The sequence below is a fragment of the Crocuta crocuta genome, unplaced genomic scaffold, assembly GCF_008692635.1.
Source record: "Crocuta crocuta isolate KB4526 unplaced genomic scaffold, BGI_CrCroc_1.0 scaffold67, whole genome shotgun sequence".
Taxonomy (NCBI): Eukaryota; Metazoa; Chordata; class Mammalia; order Carnivora; family Hyaenidae; genus Crocuta; species Crocuta crocuta.
Window position 1 is genome coordinate 2,573,775 of NW_027531896.1, and position 25,490 is coordinate 2,599,264.

General features: G+C 40.7%; 1 protein-coding gene across 1 annotated transcript; it reads right to left on the reverse strand.

Moving 5' to 3' along the window:
* Positions 1-1,159: 1,159 nt before the first annotated feature.
* MRPS5 (mitochondrial ribosomal protein S5) lies at positions 1,160-25,082 on the reverse strand. The gene is made up of 12 exons (XM_077773480.1): positions 24,991-25,082; positions 21,803-21,883; positions 19,938-20,075; positions 15,630-15,755; positions 13,099-13,332; positions 10,310-10,344; positions 8,852-8,942; positions 7,132-7,178; positions 6,646-6,703; positions 6,284-6,346; positions 3,754-3,890; positions 1,160-1,528 (listed from the first exon to the last, which is right to left on the reverse strand). Exons 1-12 carry the CDS (start codon positions 25,046-25,048, stop codon positions 1,304-1,306), a joined length of 1,293 nt encoding a protein of 430 aa, XP_077629606.1. The 5' UTR covers positions 25,049-25,082; the 3' UTR covers positions 1,160-1,303.
* Between the last annotated feature and the right edge of the window lie 408 nt (positions 25,083-25,490).

A 25,490-nucleotide genomic window follows, 5' to 3' on the forward strand; every position in this document is an offset into this window, starting at 1 on the left:
AAACAAACATATTGCTCTCATGATCCCAGGGTCCTCGGGTAGAGTCCCCACACCCCCCACCCCCATGTTGAGTGTTGAGCATGGAGCCTGCTTGAGATTCTCCCTCTCTCTCTCCCCTGCCCCTTCCCCCATTCATGTTTTCTCTCTCTCTAAAATAAAAAATTAAACTAAAAAAAAAAGAAGAAAAAGAAACAACTGAAAGAATAAAAATTTGAGAAGGGGCTCCTGGTTGGCTCAGTCAGTAAAGCATGTAATTCTTGATCTTGGGTTCATGAGTTTGAGCCCCGTGCTGGGGACAGAGTTCACTTTAAAAAATAACAAAATTTTAATATGGGTATACAATAGGCTTTTTTTTTCTTCTTGAGTTTTCCATACTATGTTTGATGGTTAACACAAAAAATATAATAATATGGTTCTAAATGTAGAGAGAGGAAATTTAAACACAATTACAGAATTAGGGGAAGGTAAGGGATTTAAAGGGCAGGTAAAGGGATTTAAAGTTTCTACACTTCCAAGTGGTAAAACGTCAACCCCAGCAGACTGGTGAGGAGTGGCACATGCACATGTAAAACCTTTACAGCAACTACTAAAACAGCAAAAACAAAAAGGTTTAAAAAGAGAATTTCTAGAGTCAAAAAGAACAGGGTTTGTCCATTTTCCTCTATTTTCTAGCTGTGTGACTCTAGTCAAGTACTTACCTGCTCTGTAAAATGAAGTTAATAACATTCATTTTGGATACATCAAAGTTGATATATATTAGCTTTAATTATTATAGCAATTATTATTTGGCATATTATTTTGATTAGATCAGGCTATAAGCCCTGTCTTCCTAATCCATTTGCTTTTGCTAGTTTATTTTATTTTTAATGTTTATTATTTTTGAGAGAGAGAGCGTGCGCGAGCAGAGAGGAGCAGAGAGAGAGGAAGACATAGAATCTGAAGCAGATTCCAGGCTCTGAGCTGTCAGCACAGAGCCCCATGAGGGGCTGGAACTCACAACCGTGAGATCATGACCTGAGCCGAAGTCGAACGCTTAACCAACTGAGCCACCGAGGCGCCCCTGCTTTTGCTAGTTTAAATGAATATTTAAAGTAGTCTTGAACTAAAATATGTATGTGTGGTTCCTCTCACAGTGACTGGTATATACATGCTCAATAAATTAAAGTTATAGCTTTTTATTATTTGTAAATAGAAGGTTGCCCTTTCCTTTAAAAAGGAAGTGACATTGCAAAATGTGAAGGGCAGTGTCTCTTCTAGGTGCCAGGCAGGACCAGACACGCAACTGTACAAGGCAGAGGGAAGCTCATGTAGCACCTCTCTTTAAATTTGACCACACGGAGCGCTTCATTCCCTGTGCGGCCTTCACTTCTTCCCAGTCCAGTCTGATGTCTGGAACGTCATCTTCCGGCTCTGGATCCTTTCTCAAGGCCCCCTGGGGGGAGGCCACCACGATGGGTAGAGGGCCACATTCCTCCCGGAATTCTACGACATGGAGACTCTTCTTATTAGCCAGCTGTTGGTGGGTTTCCTGGGCAAGACCAAATGGAGAATGCCAGGTCAGCTCTATGAGACACATCTGTAGCATAAAGGATGAGAACTTACACGTATCACTTGGGGGACTTAACATTCAAAGCGGATTCTGGGTAATGTATTTTGTGGCTAAACCACAGTGACTTGGGGTGGGCGGCATCATCACCCTGCTCCCAAATGGAATGGTCTCTGGTCTCTTGCCTTCCAACCCCTCCCAACTATGTGCCATGTTGTGCCCCAAACTGAACTTGAATCTCATCAAGCCCCTAGCTCTAGCTGCTGTTTTACATCCTGTGCAGGGTAAGACCCGCACTGAGGACCACAGCACCGGACTGGGAAGCCACAGGACAACAACCCAGTTTCTTAAGAGAAAAAAAAAAATACTCAAGGGAAAAAAGAAGAGGGAAACCTACAGATTAGAAGTGATTTAAAAGACATGGCAAGAACTGACAATGTACAAACCTTTTCTGCAAAATAAATCCTATAAAAAACTTCTTTTTAATCTAACAAGCAGCTACATTTCTATGAACACTACCTAGGTAACTGATTATACTCTGGTACCGTTACCTTTTAGGTATAATAGTACCAAGGTGTACTTTTTAATCCTTATCTTTTAGAAATACATACTGAAATATTTACAAATGACATAAAGTGATGTATGAGGCTTGGGTTCAAAATGGCTGGGCTGCATGGGGGAGGTACTGAGACACAAAGATTGGCCATGAGCTGTTCACTGCTGACACCAGGTAAGAGGGCCGTGGGGACTCATCATGGACAGCAGCCACAGAAGTCTGGAAAAAGGCAAATATGGTTAGTAGATGGTTTATTGGTGGTACAATGAAATACCTGATATGCCAATTTCCTGTTTCCAGATTTTATGGCCACCTTGTACTATTCTCTTTAATTCTACAGAAGTTTGAAATTAGAAAAAAGAAAAGCTGTTTCATAAACACAAAATAATTTAAATTGGTGAGTCTTATAATCAATGGTATGTTGCTTAAATGGGTGACATTCTTTTTCGTTTTGAATAGCACATTAAATAATGTGACATTTTACAGTTGATGGCATCTTAGAAGAGACGATACATGGTAACTGTATCAGGAAATTCAAAGTACTAACACAAAACAAAAATATTACATAAAAGGACAAGTCTACTTGATCATAAATATGACCTATCTAAAACCAATACCATAGCTACATCAAAAAATTAAACCTCTAACAGTTTTAATTTAGAAGCACTTTTTATTTTTTAATTTTTTTAAATGTTTATTTGTGAGAGAGAGAGAGAGACAGACAGAAAGTGAGCAGGGGAGGGGCAGAGAGAGAGGGAGACGGAGAATCTGAAGCAGGCTTCAGGCTCTGAGCTTTCAGCATAGAGCGCGACGCGGGGCTCAAACTCACAAGCCATGAGATCGTGACGTGAGCCGACATCAGACATTTAATGAGCCACCCAGGCACCCCTGCCCATTACACTTTCTAAGTGTCAGGAAGCCTGTCAAAGTCCTTAATAGGTCAACAAGCGGAGTCTCTTGAACCTGGCTGTCTTTTCTGCTCATTCAGCTCTACCAAGGTCTACCCTTAGCTAACGACCCTCACCCTCTGTGAAGGTCCACCCTTTCAAGGAAACAGCCCATCTCTCAGAGCAGGTAGGAGGGCAGCCTAGGAGGGGCCTCTTCACTGTGGAGCAGGATGATTGTAAGCCTCACCCAGGCCAAGCCCAGGGCTCTCATCTCTGCACAGAAATAACCTGGCATATTAACATTCATGGTTCCTGCTAACGCAGGTATCTTGTCGAAATGACCTGTGCAGATAACGTGAAAACCGCCTGTGCGTCTACTGACGCCAGCACTCTTGAGTGGAGGGGGGACCCTGGAGGCCTCAGTCTAGTCCCAACTGAAAGAACTGAATTAGGAAAGAGCCCTGTCTCTTTTTACTTTACATTTCTATATTGTTAGAGCTGCAGAATGAGTATAAATTCTACACAGGTTTTAAGTATTGGCTTTGAAAAATACTTTATTTTGAAACTTCAAAATAACCCTGAAGTATTTTTTAAGGGTAATTTTTAAGAACTAACTCTTTCCAGTTGGATTAACTCTAAACTGATGCAGCCACAGGCAACAAAGAATGCCCAAATCCCCTTGGTGGCCCCGGCCATCATGGTCTAATGGCACACAACTGAAATACAGACTAGAACTTCTGGGTCAGAACCTAGGGAAGGGTTACCTGGCAGGAGAGCCCACGGAAGAGACCTCGTGTGAGGTTGAGCATGTTGACGGACCCAGAGACCTTGGCATACATGTCTTTGATGCCGATGAGCCGGCAGATGGTGATGATGGCCCGGTGGCAGCGGAGGCCGTAGCCTAGAAAAGGAAAAATGCAGTCAGTCACCCTGCTGGCCTTCACACAGCTCTGGGCTCTGGGCTCTGGGCTTACGAGGCCTTGGTTCACATTCTGGCTTCATCACTTCCCTGGACAACTTCTTTAATTTCCATAATGACACTGATTTAAATGAGATGTTACAAAGACTAAAAACTACATACATATAAATTTCTTAAACACGTGGGCAATCTTTCAAAAATCATTCAGATATAAATGTATCTAAACCAACACTGTTTCACAGAAATATGACATAAGCCATATATGCAAGCCATATATGGAATTTCAATTTTTCTCATCATTGATAAATTTCATGAGAGGTAAAATAATTTTAGTAATCTATTTTATTAACCTAATATATCCAAAACACTATCACTTCAACATGTAATCAATATAGTAATAATCTTGAGATACATTCTTTTTCATACTAAGCCTCTGAAGTCTGGTGTGTACTTGATATTTGACAGCAGATCTCAGTAGCCACATTTCAAGTGCTCAGTAGCCACTCAGGATAGCAGCTGTCGTAGGAATAGTGTAAGTATCACCTTGACGTCTAAGTGCTCAATTTAATACTTTTTCTAATAATAAAAGGGTTTTATTAGGCATATGAATGATTGTAATTTTATTTTATTTTTTCATTTTTTTTAATGTTTATTTTTGAGAGAGATACAGAGTGGGAGAAGGGGAGGGGCAGAGAGAGGAAGACACAGAATCTGAAGGAGGCTACAGGCTCCATGCTGTCAGCACAGAGCCCGATGTGGGGCTTGAACCCACCAATCGTGAGATCATGACCTGAGATGAAGTCAGACACTTAACTGACTGAGCCACCCAGGCGCCCCTGAATAACTGTGATTTAAAAAAAATTTTTTTTATGTTTTATTTATTTCTGAGAGAGAAAGAGACACAGCATGAGCAGGGGAGGGTCAGAGAGAAAGGGAGACACAGAATCTGAAACAGGCTCCAGGCTCTGAGCTGTCAGCACAGAGCCTGACATGGGCTTGAACCCACAAAACGCGAGATCATGACTGAGCTGAAGTCGGACGCTTAACCGACTGAGCTACCCAGGTGCTCTGAATAATTGTGATTTTATTTTTTTTATTTATTTTTTTATTTTTTAAAAAAAAAATTTTTTTTTTTTTAATGTTTTATTTATTTCTAGGAGAGAGAGAGAGACAGCGTGAGCAGGGGAGGGTCAGAGAGAGAGGGAGTCACAGACTGAAACAGGCTCCAGGCTCCGAGCTGGCAGTCAGCACAGAGCCCGACGCGGGGCTCGAACCCACGAACCGCGAGATCATGACCTAAGCGAAAGTCGGACGCTTAACCGACTAAGCCACCCAGGCGCCCCTGAATAATTGTGATTTTAAAGTAGAAGGCAAGTTCCTTTAAAAATAGGCAAGTCCTCTTGTTACACGTTTAGTACTGAATCGATGCTTTTTCCTCCTTATTTATTTCCATATCTCAGCTTCGGCATGAAAAATTTAGGTGTTTTGTCTTTTTCTGATCCAAACTTTTAAAGATACACCTAGAGGGGCCACCTGGGTGGTTCACTCAGTTAAGTGTCTGCCTCTTGATCTCAGCTGAGGTCATGATCTCACAGTTTCTGAGTTCCAGCCCCGACTCGAGGTCTGGGCTGATGGCACAGAGCCTGTTTGGGATTCTGTCTCTCCCTCTCTCTGCTCCTCCCCCACCTGTTCTCTCTCTCTCAGACTCTCTCAAAATAGATACATAAACTGTAAAAAAAAATAAATAAAGATAGAGGTGCCTGGGTGGCTCAGTTGGATAAGCGTTCAACTTTGGCTCAGGTCATGATTTCACAGTTTCGGAGTTCAAGCCCCGAGTCGGGATCTATGCTGACAGCTCAGAGCCTGGAGCCTGCTTCAGATTCTGTGTCTCCCGCTCTCTCTGCTCCTCCCCTGCTCACTCTCTCTCTCAAAAAATTTTTTTGAATAAAAAATAAATAAAGATATACCTAGAGTATTATTTTTACTATGGAACCACAGCTAAACACAAATCAAAGTGCTCAAGAATTCTATACCCAGAGTCCCATGGGCATGACGGCCACAGGTCTGTGACCCTGAACTCTGCCTCCCTGCTTGCAATAGAAAGAAGGTGCACCTCTGCTTCCATTACGATTTCCTATTCAGAGTATGCTCTTCCCACCTAGAATTACCCCTGGTACATGCCTGTGTTCAAGGGAGCCCAAGTACGCAGATTACATTTTATTTCCCTGAGAGCCTTGGTCTTCTTAAATCTAACTTAGGCCTTTTTATTTCGGTATTTTCAAAATGAGTTCAATACAAATGATCAAAAATACAGGACAGGCTGGAATTGTGATAATTACTCTGCTTTAACAAATTACAAGAGTATTTTTGGTTACCTCTGGGTTTTTTCTTCATCTTGATATGCGTCCTTTTAAATCTTAAAGAAATATCGTGGAATACTGGAGGATATAAACATAAGCATAAAAAGAATTAGGTATGTAGCTTTAATGCCCTTGTAAATACTACAATACAACAAATACTACCTAAGCAGCCAGCACACATTGGCCAAGGATAAGTGACAACACTCTGATTTCAGAGTTAGAAGTTACTAACCTTCTTAGGGAAGAAAATGTTTCTGCATTTTATATAATTATTTGTTCCAGAACATGGTAACAAGCAGAGAAACACAAAGATGCCTTAGAAATATACTGTCACACTTAATGAAACAAGTGTAATCCTGCAAATGATTGACACTCACTTGTATGGTCTTCGTATCGTTCTATATAGTGTAAATAGTGTATTGCTCTGTTCTTTGCCTGAAAGAAAGGAAAACATTTTTCTTAAAACTACTGTTGGAATTTCCATTTTCTTGGAGATGTTAAAAAATAGCTTGCAGAAAATATTACGGAAAATTTCAAACTTACATAAACACTTCATGATACACTTCTAAAAGCTAAGGATTCAACTTTAAAAATTTATAACCACAGTATCACTATCATATCTAAAAATATTAACAATAATTCCTTAGCATCTTTGAACATCCTGTCAGAGTTCAAGCCTTCCCAGCTGTCTCACACTTTTGGTCAGCAATCACAAGTCTGCTAAAAAAGATGCAAAAGAAAAGAGGTACTGCTCTGACCCTCCCTTAGGGGAGGGTTCTTATTTTTATTATTTTGTGTGTGTGTGATTCTAATGGTACCTAGCACATCGATCTTTTACTATCACAAAAGAAAAATGTACATACTTTTCTGAAAGCATCCACTCGTTCAGTGGCTTTCCCAATGGCAAAACCTTAAAAAAAAAAAAGTAAAAATCTAAAAAGGGGCATAAATTTGGCACATACTGTCTTTCACTACATTTTAGATTTCGGTTCCTACAATATTTGATAGCATTTCACTTGTCTTCTGCCCACAGAAAACCTGCTATCCAAAACAAAACATAAAACATGAGGCCTGTTTTGGGGCATTTTGGAAAGATTACATTTGAAAGCATCTATGAAATCCAGGGTTAGGTGTGTAACACTACCTTTTATAAATCTGTAGATAAAACTAAATATACTTAAACAAAAACTAATCATGCTCTCAACTAATGAGATAAATGGTTTTGAACATTTTTTAAACTGATTAAAATAACTAGAAAGTTAGGGAAAAAATATACATTCCTATAGAGAAAAACCATGACTTCACTGGAACTTAAAAATACAATTGATTTCAATTAACCAGGAAATAAAATCAATTCTTTAGTTTGTGAATGCTTAACCCTATAAAATGAAATTTATCACAAATTAATGGAAAATGCTGTCATTATTTGCTATCACCATTATTTTGAAGAATGTTATTTTATTTTTAAATTATATGTAAGAAAGTAACGTAAAGCAGGGCATCTGGGTGGCTCAGTTGGTTGAGTGTCTGACTCTTGATTTCGGCTCAGATCATTATCTCACAGTTTGTGAGTTCAAGCCTTGCATGGGGCTCTATGCTAACAGCACGGAGTTTGCTTGGGATTCTCTCTCCCTCTCTCTGCTCCTTTTCCTCTTGTACTCTCTCTCTCTCAAAATATATAAATAAACTTTTAAAAGAAAGTGTCAGTAGACAGCTTTCCAATTTTCTTTCCTGTGCATGTTCACGTATACATTGAAAATCAGATGTTCACTGGGGAGATTTTACAGAGAAGTATAAAGAAGAAAATTTAAATGACTGGCAAACCTACCGATTAAACATTATTAACCATCTGAGTGTATATCCTTCTAGTCTTTCCATGTAAACGTACTTTATATAAAAAAACAAAAAATTGAGATTATATTATAATGGCTACAGCATATTACAGTGTGTGGCTATACTTTTTTTTTTTTAAAGAGTGCTCACACACACATGCACACAAGAGAGGGATAGCAGAAAAAGAGGGAGAGGGAGGGGGAAGGGGGAGAGGGAGGAGGAGAGGGAGAGAGGGAGAGAGGGAGGGAGAGAGGGAGAGAGGGAGAGAGAGAGAGAGAGAGAGCGCGCGCGAGCATTTTAAGCAGGTTCTATGGCCAGCACAGAGCCTATGGGGCTCAATCTCAGGACTGTGAGATTATGACCTGAATTGAAATCAAGAGTAAGATGCTTAAGCAACTGAGTCACCCAGGTGCTCTGGATATACTCTTATTGTAACTATGCCCCTATTGTTGAACATTTGGTGACTTTCCCTCCCTAATTTTCCCGTTATACATAATACAACAATGTCTTACATCTTTTAAAATAGCCATTTTTCTCATAGAAAAAGGCAGATAGAGGAAGTTCTGTTCCTTTTCCCTCCAAGGGATTTTATGGGTTTACCACAAGGTTTATGACCCAGACCACTTAAAAGGCTTAATGTGTACAAGGAGTCTGGGCACCAGCAAGAACCCTCGGACTCCAGAGCCACACCCAGGCCACACCTGTCCTGTGCCCCCACCACGAGCACCACACACATCACACCCCGTTCACCTGCAGCTCCTCTGCCGTTCCCCACAGCGACCAGGACACGGACTGATCTCTTTCTTCCCTCTTTTGCTGTCATATTGAAAACATTTCTTACCTAAAAGACAAAATGTTTCCTATATATTACACCTGAAGAAAGTTCTGAAGTAGGGAAATGGACTGAGCTCCTTACACACACACAGCCCCATAGTGTGTAGCTGCAGCATCCTCAAAGTCATGAGCAGCAACAGCAAACTTTCTCCAAAGGAAACCGCTCTCTGCAGTTTCTCCAGTGGTAAAATGGAACTTTCCCTTTCTATTTCCTAAGGTTGTTAGAAGGCTGAACTGAGATAACTTTTGAAGGGATTAGAAACCATACAACTTAATATACACTATTTAGTGAACTTCACAAAGGAAGAAAGTTGCTAACCATACTTTGAAAGAATTTGTAACTGACTAATTGTAAGACATATTCCTGGTAATCAGAGATGTTAAAATACGGAAGACGTGTATCTTAGAAATGAAAATGCAGTATACAGAGAGAATGAGCATAGGGTTGGATCTCTATGCTAAGGATTGGGCTCAAAGGCTCACCGGATAATACAAAATTTGGAAATACCTGCTTATAATGAACTACAGGAAAATCTGTGTTTTGTTGGTTTGTGTTGTTTTGTTTTGGCATATTTAAAAGGCCAGGATCTATGAAACTGTTACCTTTCCCAAAAATAAGGTTAAAGGAAAAGAGAGCTCAAGTCCACGCCCATGGATAATCTCACAGGTAGTCATCCACACATATAGGAATTCTTCAAAGGGGTTACCTTCCGAAAGATATAAACTAGGACCCAAAGACATAAGATGCTTGTAAACATAAAGTACTGAAATTGATGAAATGATATACATATTCAATCACAAAATCAATAAATGGTTATTCCAAATGATCGTTAACCGCGGCCAAGTATGCAGCACTAGCTCAAAGGGAAGTGGACTGTTTTGGTGATGTTCAACCACCCTGGAAAGAGTGACTGAAATTTCCCCGACACAGGCTTCAGTTTCAAGGACCCGCAAACAGCCCAAAGGATTGTTTCCCCGTCAAGAGCTGGGCATTCACAGCAACTCCAAGCTGTCTTCCCCTACCCCATGGACCCTCCCCTCTGCCTCCTGAACGGAGTGCCAGAACAGACTGCTGATGCTACTTTAGCTTTAGAAAGGAGTGTTTCAATAGTAATCTCCAAATTCTGTTCTTGACCATACATGGAATTGTCTTGTCCTGAGACTGCAACTGGTAGCCCCCAAAAAGGGCAGCAGTCAGGACAGTCAAGATCAAGTGAAATTAAAGTTTCAGTATTCCTTTATCCAAATCAGCCGTGTCTCAGAAAAAAATCATGCACCAAAGGCTTTTCCTCACGGCTCCTCTTGCGCTATTCCCGCTGTATCCACCCCAACTTCTCCAAAGGCTCATCTGGGTATTTGATTCAGCATGCCTACCTCAAGTACTCTGGTATCAAAATCATCGTATGTTTCTGTAGAGAGAAAAGAAGAAGGCATGTAGATAAATGGGTCTATACAATCGGTGCATGAAAGCATTTTTCCACACAGGCACCATCACCGATTTTTAACTGAGAAAGAATCTCAGATCTTTTGTGCCACTCCCAAGGCCACGCTCTGGTCCTCCATGACCACCAGACTGCTCCACCACTAAATCCATAAAACTCAGCCACCATCTCCCTGACTGCATCCTCCGACCCCTCCAGCTCTCTCACTCAACAACTCTCCAGGTTGTTCCTAGAGCTCCTCAGCACCACCAGACTCTTGACCACTTCTTCCTCTTCCCTCTGACCCCCTCTGGTCTTCACAGCCTCTGCCACTCAGCCAAGACACCGCAAGCCATCACTTCCACCAGATCTAGCAAATATCCTCAACTTCCTCACCCTTCTCTCCCTACCATACTATCAAGGCCAGAATCAATGCAACTGCCTGGCCACCCGGCCTGCTGGGTGCTGCTGGACAGAAGTCAAAGCATAGTACACAAGTGGGCCACTAAAAATTCAATTCAGTCAAGTCCTCCCTGCTGCCTGCTGGCCTTTTATGTCCGTTTAGGTCTCTTTCCACTCACCACAGCAGCCATTCCAAACACTCTGTGTTCTTTGATTTTTATTAACTTTTTCCTATAGAAAATTTCAATCATATAAAAAATGAGAGAACAGAAAAATGAAATCATACATACCCATTAGTCAGCTTCAACAATTATCAACTCCTAGCCAATCTTCTTTCCACTAAGCTCTGTCCAATTTAGTATCTTAAATTCCTCATATGAGTGAAGTCATATATTTGTCCTTCCTACTCCATTGGGTAATTTTTTAAATTAATTAACTAATTAATTGGTTAATTTACATCCCAGTTAGTTAGCATATAGTGCAACAATGATTTCAGGAGATTCCTTAATGCCCCTTACCCATTTAGCCCATCCCCCCTCCCACAACCCCTCCAGCAACCCTCTGTTTGTTCTCTGTATTTAAAAGTCTCTTATGTTTTGTCTCATTCCCTGTTTTTGTATTATTTTGCTTCCCTTATGTTCATCTGTTTTGTATCTTAAATTCCTCATATGAGTAAAGCCATATGATATTTATCTTTCTCTTACTAATTTCGCTTAGCATAATACCCTCCAGTTCCATCCACATAGTTGCAAATGGCAAGACTTCATTCTTTTTGATTGCTGAGTAATGCTCCATTACATATTTATACCACATCTTCTTTATCCATTTATCTGTTGATGGACATTTGGGCTCTTTCCATACTTTGGCTATTGTTGACAGCACTGCTATAAACATTGGGGTCATGTGCCCCTTCAAAACAACATACCTGTATCCCTAGTAGTGCAATTGTTGGGTCATAGCATAGTTGTATTTTTAATTTTTTGAAGAATCTCTATACTGTTTTCCAGAGTAGCTGCACTAGTCTGCATTCCCAACAGCAGTGCAAAAGAGATCCTCTATCTCTGCATCCTTGCCAACATCTATTGTTGCCTAAGTTGTTAATGTTAGTCATTCTGACAGGAGTGAGGTGGTATCTCATTGTGGTTTTGATTTGTACTTCCCTGATGATGCATGATGTTGAGCATTTTTTCATGTGTCTGTAGCCATCTGGATGTCTTCTTTAGAGAAGTGTCTATTCACGTCTTTTGCCCATTTCTCCACTGGATTACTCATTTTTGGGGGGTGTTGAGTTTTATAAGTTCTTTATAGATTTTGGATACTTACCCTTTATCTGATATGTCCTTTGCAAATATCTTCTCCCATTCTGTCAGCTACCTTTTAGTTTTGCTGCCACTGGGTAATTTTGAAGCCTGTTCTAGATACCTTGCTCCCTCATCAAAATATTCTGGTGCCCATGCTCATCAATGCCCCCATCCTACTTTCAGCAGATGACCCCACCTCTTCCTCACAGACTAACTGAAGCCACCAGATAGCTACCACCCACAACCATGCACACTCACATTTTCACTACCAATAACACAGGCTCCACCTGAATACATAGTCATGAGTTAATCCACTTATCCACTCTGGGTTCGGCCCTCATTAGGGTTTTAGTTTATGGGTTTCTTTCTCTCCCTTCTATACCTTCTTCCTCTCAACTGAAGCATTTTTGCTCCATTCTAAGCATGTTTACCTGAATCTCTCCATCTCAACTTCTCTCTTCTTTAAGCCAAACTTAACAAAGTAACCAAACTCTTGTCTATTTCTTCATCTTCTACTCATTGACAATAGTGAATTTTTCAGATGAGTTTTACTTCTTTACATATTCAGGATGGGGTGGTAAGCGGAGGACTTTGTTTTCTAAGTTGGTCTAGTAAGTATTACCAATTTTTATTTCATGTATGCTTTTATGAGGGTGAGTGACGACTATCTGGTTTATCTTCTGTTACCAAAACAGAACTCCCACGCCATGCTGCTCCATAGGTACCCCCTGAGCACCTGTGTTTGGGGAACTGCACCCGACAAGTGGCTTTCATACTACCACATTCAAGGCTCTAAGCCACCCAATAAGGATGCTAGAAGCCAGTGCTTTGCATCCTGTGTGCAGACTACTTCTTGGGTATAGGCCTATAGCATTCCATAAAATACAACCGAATAATAATGTGAAGCTATTTCAATTATGCTCAAATTCCTTTTTTTGGAAAAAGGCAATCTAAACAGACAAATAAAATCCTCTTAAGAATTCTAGAACTACAAGTACTCTCTCTGTCACAAAGGTAAGCAACACCAGGACTCAGTTACCTCCATTGGGACCAGGGTCCGGGGGGCCAAGACTGACGCCTCCCCACGTGTTTCCACTCCATCCTCGCTCCCGTTTAACCTTCATCTTCCTCTTCCGTTCCCACTCTTCCCTCTGCTGGACCATATCAGCCTCCATCTTCTCCTGCTCTTCCTTGCTTCTTTGGGCAATGGCCTGCACAGCTCCATCTTTCATGAGAGGGACATTCAGACCAGGCCATAGGAAGCCATGACGCCCTGAAGGTTTGAAAACATACATTAATAAGAAATTTTTTTTTACACTTACTTATTTTTGAGAGACAGAGTGAGACAGCGCATGAGTAGGGAAGGAGCAGAGAGAGAAGGAGACACAGAATCTGAAGCAGGCTGCAGGCTCCAGGCTCTGGGCAAGCATTCAGCACAGAGCCTGATGTGGGGCTCAAACGCATGAACCACGAGATCATGACCTGAGCCAAAGTCGGACGCTCAACCGACTGAGACACCCAGACATCCCACATTAATCAGAATTTTTAAAAATCGTTCATTTCTTGGGGTGCCTCAGTCAGTTAAGCATCTGACTTCACCACAGGTCATGATCTCACAGTTCATGGGTTCGAGCACCGCGTAGGGCTCTGTGTTGAAAGCTCAGAACCTGGAACCTGCTTCAGATTCTGTGTCTCCCTGTTTCTCTGCTCTTCCCCAGCTCACATTCTGTCTCTGTCTCTCTCAAAAATAAAATTAAAAATGTTAAAAAAAATTGTTTTAAATCAATTTCATTTCTAAAGTGGTAAAATGGCAGGCAATGGGTATACAGATAACGATACTGCTGGAGGGAGCTTAAACTAACAACCACTTGGCAGGCCACTTGGCACTATCAATTAAAACTTTAAGTGTACCTTCCGTAAGAACTAGTAATCCCACTTCATGTTACCTACAGAAACACTCCCACACCATTACGAGGCATGTGTGCTTGGACAAGGAAGCCCATGGAAGTGTTACTTGTAAAGGCAAAGAGTGGAAACAATCTAAATGTACAGCGATACAGGACTGGTTAAATGACTATGGCACCTTCAACCCATAAAATATTCTACACTAAATTTAAAGAATGAGATTGCTATACAGATTTTAATGTGGAACAATTTCTAAAACTTAGTATTGAGTGAAAAAAAGAAATTTTTGAAAGTATGTGCCATATGATAGAATTTACTTTTTTAAAAAGAAAATATGTATTTTTTAGGGTATTTATGTATATAATAATATTTAAAAGGGTCAGAAGAAGGGGCGCTTGGGTGGCTCAGTTAGTTAATAAGCATCTGACTTCGGCTCAGGTCACGATCTCATGGTTCATGGATTCAAGCCCCACACTGGGCTCTGTGCTGACAGCTCAGAGTATGGAGCCTGCTTCGGATTCTGTGTCTCCTTCTCTCTTTGCCCTTCCCCTTCTCGTACTCTGTGCCTCAAAAATAAATATTAAAAAAAATTTTAGGGGTGGCACCTGAGTGGCTCAGTCGGTTAGCGTCCAACTTCGACTCAGTTTATGATCTCACAGCTTGTGAGTTCGAGCTCCGCGTCAGACTCTGTTGACAGCTCAGAGCCTGGAGCCTACTTCAGATTCTGTGTCTCCCTCTCTCTGCCCCTTCCCCAGCTCACACTCTATCTCTCTCTCAAAAATAAACGCTAAAAAAATTTTCTTAAATTTTTTTCAAATAAAACTTTAAAAAGGTCAGACGAAAACACACCAAAATGAGATCAATGCCTTCCTTAGGGGCAGCAACTGGGATGGGGTCGGGGGAGATAGGGCATCAAGGGGACTTTAGGCTTCTCTACAATCATTAAATTTTTTACTGAGAAAGTACACATATAACCTTTTAAAAAAGTTAAAAAATTAAATAAGATACAAGGTGAGTCATCAGAGAAAAGGATTCAAGTAGACATGTAAGTACAGTGAAAGGTGGTTTCTTTATGTCTGAAGGCTATTAATACCAAGGATAATTTGTCAACAATCACAGCACAAACTGTCAATCAAAGGACACGATACAAGTTTTACTCTTCAAAAAACACAAGTATAAACAATCATGTGTTCTAGGGGTTGGCAGACCCAGACCCAGGGGCCCAATCGTGCCCACCACTTGTTTTTGTAAAGTTTTACTGGAACACAGCTCTCCTGGTTACATTGTTTTGTCCAGGACTGCTGTTGCGCCCCTTAGCAGAGCTGAAGAGTTGTAACAGAGTCCATGTGGCTCACAAAGCTGAAAATATTGACTATCTGGCCCCCTACAGAGGTTTGCCAACTTTCACTGAATCCTTAGATCTGTGAGGGCACTGACGGTCACAGAAGCTGTGGCACAAGGGTCCTTAGGCTTGTTGAATAAATAACCAAATGAATTCCTTTCTATGGGATTTCCTTCCCCCAGAATCACGGGGCATTAAGTGAGCCATTTGGTTTAACTCTAAACTGCAGACCTAATGACCTTCATGAGAAATGCACAAAAATCTCTATGGAACTGGGAGGGAAACCTTAAAAAGCAAATTAGACTTTTTATAAATAAGCTTACCTTCACCAATGATCTGACCCCTGTTCAAATCCTTTCTTCTCTTTTTCTTAGTTCTTTTGCCTCTTCCTTTTCTGGCTCCTGCGCCAGTCTCTGCTAGAGCGCCTTTCCATAGCTCATCTGCTGTCACTGTAACGACACAGGTTTTCTGGTTTTTTAATTATCAAGCAATGATCTATGGTCCCCTGCTGAATAGAAAAGGCTTGAAGAGACCAGCTCACTTGTATCTCTGTGGTGATGAAAGTAAAATTAAATCATTCTTTGTACATATCAAACACATGGTTACATCTGGACAACCCAGGAGATGATTCTACTATTTTCAAAGCACTGGCCTCCCTCCGCAAAAGACGGCCAACATTTAAATCCCATGTGCCCAGTAGTCCATTTCCCTGGCATCTTAGCAACTATGTTTCAGGTCTCTTCCCTGCCCCCTTGCCACCACTATAACCACTGAGATTACACGGAGCCTTCTTACATACAGGTATCTTAATCCAAACAATAACCAACATTGCAATCTGAACCCATAAATCTTAATACTGTGGACTGTGTGTTCTATTCTTCTATGAATGCCCTAAATACCTCTGTGAATCCTTCAAAATAAGATGCCCACATTCACCTTCAACTCTAATTAAAATCTAATCAATACACAGGAAGGAATGAGGATGTAGGGCTCTGATGGTTAATACTTGATTGCAATGTGTGTATTCTTAAATCCTGCTTGCCTTTCACTTTATGTATAGACCCCTACACTGATTTATTTCCATTTGTGAATTTCTAGAATCCCCAAATCTTTTTCTACCATACATTTCAATCAGTATTTTCCCCTTTGTACTTGCAGAACATTCAGACTTTTGTCACTACTGTATTCTATTGATGCAGCTAACTTAAGTTCTATCTTCCCAAAGACTTCCAGCCTTTCACAGTATCACCAAGTGATTTTAGTCATAGATTCTGTCCCATTACCAATTTCTTTAATAAAGAATCACAGCCACACAAATGTTGTATTAATCAAAACTCTAAGATACCTGTATCTACGTGCCTGAAATACTAAACATGTTCTGGAAAACAAATGAGCATCTTCATTCTCTCACCCTTAGGGCTTAAAAGTTCTAACTGCTTGCTTCCTGAAAGGTCTTCCCTTGATCTTCTGGGTAGAAAACATGGAAAGAGAAACATGTTTTGGATTTATATTTTTAAATGCTTTGTAGCTGTTCAGTATCTCATTTATCTAAACACATACATACTATTACAGCTGATCTTCATAACTGAAGCTCAGAAAAGTAACAGATTTCACATCACATGCTGCTTTGCATATCCCTGATCTGAGCAAAGGCTTTAAATTGAGCTCAAACTTTGACACCAATTCACTTAAAAGAATCACAAGTTTGAAATAAAATTACCAAACCCAAACTAAATTCCCACTAACCATTTGATTTTGTTTCCTAACTGCTTAAAAAGGAGGCTACCTATAGATGCCCTCAAAAACTCACAAGTCTACAATGAAAGCACTTTGAATGCAGGCATATTAAGAAGTCAATCAATTAGAGTTTTTCTTCACTTAGAAGAAGCAAATCACTCATTAATACTAAAAAGGGTCTGATTTTTAAAAACTTAATATTGAGACAAAGATGTAAAAGACTAAAGAGTTTAGTTCATTTTTTTTACATATTCTAAGAAGAAAATAAAATTTCAAACTACATCTGGAAAAGACAGTAAGTCATATATCAACTTTTGAATTTGAATGCCTTTATGCTATTAAAAATGGTTTTAGTCTTTTTTCAGATTATAACAGGAACAGTTATTTTTTTTTTTATTTGGAAAATATAGGGGTCCCTGGGTGGTTCAGTTGGTTAAGCATCCGACTTCGGTTCATGTCCTTTCTCATGGTCCATGCATTCGAGCCCCACCTCAGGCTGTGTGCTGACAGCTTTCTCTCTCTCTCTCTGCCCCTCTCCTGCTCACACTCGGTCCCTTTCTCTCTCAAAAATAAATAAACACTGGGGTGCCTGGGTGGTTCAGTCGGTTAAGTGTCTTTGGCTCAGGTCATGATATCACAGCTCATGGGTCCCAGCCCCACATTGGACTCTGTGCTGACAGTCAGCTCAGAGCCTGGAGCCTGTTTCGGATTCTGTGTCTCCCTCTCTCTCTGACCCTCCCCTGTTAACGCTGTCTCTCTCTCTCAGAAACAAATAAAACATTTTAAATATAAATAAACAAACATTAAAAAATAATAAAATGAAATAAAAAATGAATGGAAAATATAAACAGTATGATGAGGATACGAAAATTAATCATAATCCCACTGTTAAATCAGAACATCTGTTTTTTTCTTCATGCATATATATATATACACACATATATATATACATATGCTTCATTTGTTTTACACAAAACTGAAATTATACTGTATGTACAATCTTTCATCCTGTTTTTTTTTACATATTACATTGTGAGCCTTATCTCATATTCTTACTATTACTCACAAATATAATTTTTTTAATGGCCCCAAGCTGAATTAAGTTGTATGACAGAGATTTTACTATTTTAACTTCAGAACATACTGGTCTAAGATTCTAATTAACCTGAAATGTTATTTAGAATAGATTTACTGTTATTTCAACTCTTTCTGTCATTTCTGGAAGGGCTTAGGTAGATTAACATATTTACATGTTAACTACCATAGGTAAAATAAATTTTCTGTTTTACACACACACACACACATATGTAAAATCCACTATTACATCCAATTTGGTACGTGGAGTATTTTGGTCTTAATTATGCTAAGTAAACTTGCTTGTCTGCTAATCTGGATCAAAGGGATTCTTATGGTAGATCCCCTCCATGGCAGATTTACAAGTACAATGTTAAATACTCTTTGAAAATCTTATTGAGTTTTGATAAATTTTAGTTTTTGTTATTTTTGGTGTGTTTTTTTTTTTTTTAAGAGTTACAAAATCAAAGACTATTTCCTACTGAAACAGCAAAAGCTAACTAGCTTTTGAACTAGACATGGTAGTTTCAACTGAATTCATCCTCTTAAAGTTAATCTTAGTATGACTTGGGAGCAATAAACTCATAAGGGTTCAGAGTCCTGTAACTGGGGAAGAGCATAGGCTAATGGAGAGTCAGAGGCAGGTGTCAAACAACAGTGCAGGGACAGGGGTGTCAATGGGCGAGGGGCACCTCTAGAACAAGAAGAGTTAGAGAAAAGGACTTCGAGGAAAAGACTACGGACAGTCCCTGGGTCATGATGGTTTGACTTATAATTTTTCAACTTTATGATGGTGCAAAAGCGATATATATGCCGTAGAAACCGTACTTCGAATTTTGAGTTTTGATCTTTTCCTCTTTTCTCTTTGCACCAAAATCCATAGATACAACTGAGCCTGTGTTACTTGCAATCCCCCTACGGCCTGGTCCCCGTTTCTGCACTGCTACACAAATGACCTACCTACTATGAGACTTCCAAATTGAAGTGATCTTCAATACAAGTGACAACTAAATACTCTACAGTCATAACACTGCACTGAAGAAGTCTATGTACTGACATGGAAAACCGTCTAATACTCTGCTGCCTGAAAAAAGTAGCCAACCAGTATTTCAGGGTAGTGGAATTATAGGAGATTTTCTTCTTTTTGATTTTCTGTATTTACCAAATAATCTAAAATGAATTGGCTTTATAATCCTAATTTCTTTTTTTTAAACAGAAACTTTTTTAAAGTAATCTCTACACCCAACATGTAGCATGAACTCACAACCCCAAGACTGAGAGTTACATGCTCTCCTGAATAAGTCAGCCAAGCGCCCCAATTCTAATTTCTTTTAAGTTGTCCAATGTGACTTCTGAAATCAATCTCCATTATTACTAATAAAGATAATTTCAGTTCAGATTGGACTATTTCAAATTCTATGCAACTAGGAGCAGTGTTAGCAAAACAATGTCTACTTAAAATTAACTTTTCCTGATTTTTACTCTCTCCTCAACTGAAGTGCAACTAAAAACAGATTTTGATTATATTCTTGATGTGAATCTACATCAGCAGGGATCTGGGCCAGAATTCAATACTCCTTAGGTCTCAAGTACCCAACCAAGGGGAGAGTAAACGAGTACGTCTCAAAGAACAGTACAAATACAGCTGGTAATACGTGAGATAATCCTATTATCTAACTAAGGAATATTTTTATTTTAATAACACATCATATACTAATCTTTAAAGTGTTCATTCACTAAAGGAAGAAGAAAAAGAAGAAAAATTAAGACACAAAAGCAACTTTTATTTTCCTGTTTTATGAAATGGGAAGTCTACATACATTTAGTGAAGAAACTGTAGGATCTATACTGTTGACCCATCAAGTTACTGGGAGAGGAAATACAGCATTGTGTCTGTAGTACACGGGTCAGGCTGGTGAAATGATGGCTGCCTCTGGTTCCTGGAGATAACACAGGGCCTGTAGGTATATGGAATAAAACTCTGAGTTAAATGTTTAATGCCTGTGGAAAAATACTGCCAGCACCAAAGAATTAACCATTACTAATGAAAATAAGTCACTAAAATCCCAAACTTTTAAGAATCATATTTTGAGGACAGTCTTTCTTTAAAACATAAATCAAAACTTTATTCTACTAACCTAAATGCCATCCTAGTTACAGAAGTTACAGTCCATCCACACAATGGATGTAGCCATCTAAAGAAAAAAGCAGATCTGTCCTTCTCAGGATTGTTTCATTGCCCTTAGGAGCCCACGATCAACAGTCTACTCTTGGCAAATTGCGACCTCTGGTGTATGAGCAGGGCAATGAACCCGTGCGGAAAGTCCTATAAATGATCTGGTGAGAAGAGCAAGGTGCAGAACAGTACAGCATCCTGCCCTTCGTGTTGCAAAAACCAGGAAGGGATATGAATATACTTTATAGATTAATTTCAGAAGCATAAAGGAAACTGGGAACAGCGGTTGCCTCTGAGGAAGAAAACTGATGCACCTGGAGTTCGTCTGAGAGATTTGCTTTTTTGCATTTCCTGCAATTTTTCTAACTATATGCACGTATCACATAAAGTTTTTATAAACAGCCATGTCCTAGAGGCAGCCATTTGACCAATCCCGCGGATGGTGGTGTCCAGTGAGGGAAATGGCAGGGGTGAGAGGAACTAGTGGACTCAAGGAAATGGGAATATTGATTACAAAAAGTGTACACACTCCAACTTTGCATTTCAATGGAGAATTTATTTAGTCACTATGAGAAAAGTGAGGAGGCGGATTAAAACAGCCCTCAAGAGAATAAAGTTTATTCAAGGGCAACAGGCTTGAACAGAAAGCCAAAGAGTGACAGCAGCTATTTTCAAGTCTCTGAGAAGGCAGCCCAGTCTCTGGCCTTCCTCACAGAAGCTTTCCGCAGGCCCCACATCAGCTCAGGTTGGCGACACTACCTGGCTTACAAGAGAGGGCACAGTCAGTAGTTTACCAATGAATGAGTCACCCAACTAGTCAGTAAACAAATAAAGGGAAGGGCTCAGGTCATCACACTCTTCTGAACCCCTCAAGCAAGATGTGAAGGCATCTTGAAAAGTGGGGTTAACAATATGAAAGGGAGGAAGACTAAAAGTAAAGCTCAGCACAGAGTTCCAAAAGGTCAAGGACATGATGAGATTTCAAGTCTGCCCTAACCATAGGAAAAGGCAGGGTTTCACTGACTGTAAGTACAACATGGACTGAGCAAGGTTTCCTTTCCTTCTGGAGGGTGACTAAAGAGAGAGCCCTGTGCTATGTCAGTGTAGGAGCAAAGGCCTCTGCAAAGGCCTGCATTACTAAGAAGCATCATAGTACCCAGACAGCTTAGGACCCAGTCCTGCCTATGCAATCTTGAGCAAGTCCCTTAGCCTCTCACAGACTCACTCCATCATCCGCAAAATGGAAAGGACAACCCCCTCATAAAAACTGGTGAGGATTAACCAAAATAACACGTTACAAGCCTGACACATAGGAATTACTCAAAAGCTTGTAGCTGTTATTTTCTAAAGCCTTGAACTATAACAACTGTAATCATAAAAAATTTGAAAAACACTCTAGACCTTATGTATTTCCCTTATAAAGGATGTGCTCTGTTTATTTATATTTACGTAAAGTTCTCTCTAGCATTAGATCTTGTAAGAGACGGTAGTTGGATAAATGAATCTCACCATTGCTGAGAACCGTCTTCAATGCCAAAATGGAAGCAGTTGGAAGGGTGTTTAGGTAAAGCTGCCTGGACCATATGTGACCTGTAAATTTGAAAAAAAAAAAAAAATTATTTTAAGATACTTTCTGCACTAAAAGGGAACATTTTTAACACCCAAAGAATATGAACATCTATAGAATAAAAGAACCAAGAGAAAAGTAAATGAGTGATTTCCAGGTCCCACATGACCATGTGAAGTAGGTAACATCACCTTCTCTTCATGCTCACATTTAACCAGTTACCAAGCCCTATTAATTCTATGCAAAAATCTATCAGCTGCACCCTCCCCCACGGTCTCACTGCCCCCTCTTCATTCAGCTGCCATCCCTCAGCCACAAGGTAACAACAATTCCATAGTAGGTCCTGCTACTACCCCTCTAATTCCCCATCTGCTGCCAGGCAGGCCTTTCTAAAATAACAAGTCTGGTCACCTCCCAGCTCTGATTTATCATACTTTAGCTCCCTACTGCCTGTACAACAAATTCAAAACTCCTCAACATAGCCTACATGAAGGCAACGAGGCCCCAGCCTTCCATATCAGCCTCGCCTGCCACCAATCTCTCCCCTCCACCCTCTCTGACAACACCAGACTTGCNCTGAAATCAAGAGTTGAACAGTCAACCGAGTCACCCAGACACCCCCAAATAGTAGTCATTCTTGAACACACTGTGCTCTTCAACCCCCTATTTCTGACACGTTCTCCTGAAACACCACTCCTTGTTCCCACAGTGGACCCCCAGCACTCTGCTCCCCTCTCTCGAAACTGTGAAACCCCCGCAGCATCAGGCTGTGACCATATTATGTGCCACTTCATGTAGTACAGTGCTTCCAAATAGGTTCTGACAGCATTTACTTGTAACTGAGTTTTGAAAAGGGTACCAAGACAAATCAGTAAGGAAAGAATAATCTTTTCAAGAAATAGTGCTAGGACAAATGAATATCCTCATGCAAAAGAATGAAGTCAGAGTGTTACTTCATACCATATATAAAAGTCGGCTCAAAATGGATCAAAGACCTAAAAGTAAGAGAAAAACTATAAAGCTCTTAGAAAAAAACCAAAAGGGTAAATCATCACAACTTTGAACTTGGCAACGGTTTCTTAGATACACTAAAAGCATAAGCAACAAAAAGTAAATAGATAAATCAGACTTCACCAAAATTTAAGCATGTGTTTCAAGGGACACTATATTCAGAGAGTTAAAGGACAACACACAAATGGGGAGAAAATTTTTGCAAATCATATATCTGACAAGGAACTTGTATCCAGAGTAGACAAAGAACTCTTAGAATTCATTAGTAAAAAAGACAACCCAATTTAGAAATGGGTAAAGATCTGAATAGACATTTCTCCAAAGAACATTTGTAAATGGCCAAATAAACACACACACAAAAAAGATGTTTATAAGCCATCAGGGAAATGCAAATCAAAACCACAAACTGATACCACTTTACACCCACTAGAGTAACTATTATCAAAAGGACAAATAATAACAAATGTTGACAAGACTGTAGAGAAGAAAGGACCCTCGTGCACTGCTGGCGGGAATGTAAAATTGTGCAGCTCCATTAGAAAACAGTCTAGCCATTCCTCAAAGTTAAACATGGAGTTACCATTTGATCCAGCAATTCCACTTGCAAGTCTATACACAACAGAAATGAAAATATTGCACACAAATATTTATAGCAACATCAGGCATAAGAGCCAAAAGGTGGAAACAACACAAATATTCACCAGCTGATAAACGGATAAACAAAATGTAGTATATATATGCAACAGAAATTCAGCCATAAAAAGGAATAAAGTACTGCTACATGCTGTAACATGAATCTTGAAAACCTATGCTACGTGAAACAAGCCAATCACAAAAAACCACATAGTATATGATTCCATCTATATGAACTATCCAGAACATGAGAACTATATAGAAAGATTAGTGGTTGCCTAGAGCTGGGGGGGGGAGAGGAGATAAGGAGTGATNTTTTTGGGGTGCTGAAAAGTTTCTAAAAATTTATTATGGTGATGGTTATATATAGATTTGTGGATATACTAAAAACCATGGGATTGTACACCTTAAGAGGATGAATTGTATGGTGTGTAAATTACATCTCTATAAAGCTGCTACCAAAAGAAAAGTTTATGATGCACCAGAAAAACAAAACAAAACAAAACAACAGGCTCTGGAGCCAGATGGTGTGGGTGCCAAAACCTGGTAACCTTGAACACGTTTCTCAACCTTTATGTCTTAATTCTTTGTAAAATGGGAATAATAAAAGCATCTACCTCACAAAGGCAATGTATAGATGAAGTGAGGAAAAGCATAATAGTTTAAGATAGTCCCTGGAACACGGTAAGAACTCATGAAGGAAACCTACAAACGCTAAAGGTGCTATTTGAATGAAGCCTTGAAAAAAGAGGTGGTCACAACATGAACAAAGGTAAAGAATGTTCAGGTCAGATTTTCTGCCAAATCATTTCAGGTTTTCGGTTTTCAGAGGTCTTTAGATTTTGGAATTACGAACGCTGGGTTGTGGATTTACAATAAAATAGAAGGATGGGGAAAAAAGGCCAAGTCGATCATGAAGCACCAGTGGTCCACCTTATGCGAAAGGATTCAGCAGACCGCCCCTCCTCAGGTTGGAAATCAACAAGGGTGGGAGAGGACAATTAACAGCAAAACTACGGACATTCAAAACATCCTTCTTTTCAATAATGACACTGATCAGCCCGGAATCTAAAATGACTGACACTAATCCTATCCGACCCAATCTGGAGGGCTGCCTCCATCTGCTTCGAACCCCACATCGACTTCACCAAATGAACCTGTGGGTCATGCCCGCCGGGAAGGCGATGCTTGCTCCCCAGCTCCCCGCGCCTCTTCGCCAAGGACGCACGAGGAGTCTGGTGACCTGGAAGGAGCCTTGGACAGCGTCCAGGCTACCCTCACTTTACAGACAGAAGCCCTGCGACCCAGAGAAGGCGCGCGGAAGCGTGCAAGGTCACACAGCGGCTCAGGGCAGGATCGGAACCCGGCACGATGGATTCAGGGGCCGTATCTACACGGCTTCTTTCTGTCGTGCACCTGCGGGCCGCAGGCGAGCCCCCGCACCAGCCCCCCTCTCAGAGCCCCTCTCCGGCGTCCCGGCTCTCACCCGCCGGCACGCCACACAGCGCAGAGAGGCAGCCTGCAGCGCGTACTGCCGCCGCCATGGTGGAGCCCTGAGCGAGCCCCTGTGCAGGCTGTTTTCCCCACCGCCTGACGCGACTGTTTCTCGCCAAACGGCTGGCCACGGCCTGCGGCTGAATTCCCGAGGCCAGAGGACCGCACCGCAGCTCACACCGGGGTGGGGAAATCGTCTACACCGACAACAGGATAGAATGAGTCCGGCGCAGCCACGGACAGCCCCGCTGGGGTCCTCGCGTTAGGACCCGGGGGCGGGGCTTGGGCTGGCCGCTGGTGTGTGGCAACTGGCTCGCAGTGTGTGGACCGAGGAGGCAGTGGTCCCCGGGGTGCAGTGAACAGGAACTGCGGAACCTTCACAACAAGAAGTTCGAGGTACAGATGAGCACGAAAAGGGTCTAAGTGAAGATCCAAGGGCTGATGTCTGGAGGAGATTTAGAACTAATAGGTGAATAAGACAGAGTATAAAGT

Excerpts from the sequence above, each read along its gene's own strand:
- MRPS5 (XM_077773480.1), bottom strand. The coding sequence starts at position 25,048 with ATGGCGGCGGCAGTACGCGCTGCAGGCTGCCTCTCTGCGCTGTGTGGC. Across the intron at positions 20,076-21,802 it reads GAAGACGGTTCTCAGCAATG|GCCCTGTGTTATCTCCAGGA; the intron begins GTGAGATTCATT and ends ATATACCTACAG. Across the intron at positions 13,333-15,629 it reads GGGTCAGATCATTGGTGAAG|GGCGTCATGGCTTCCTATGG; the intron begins GTAAGCTTATTT and ends TCAAACCTTCAG.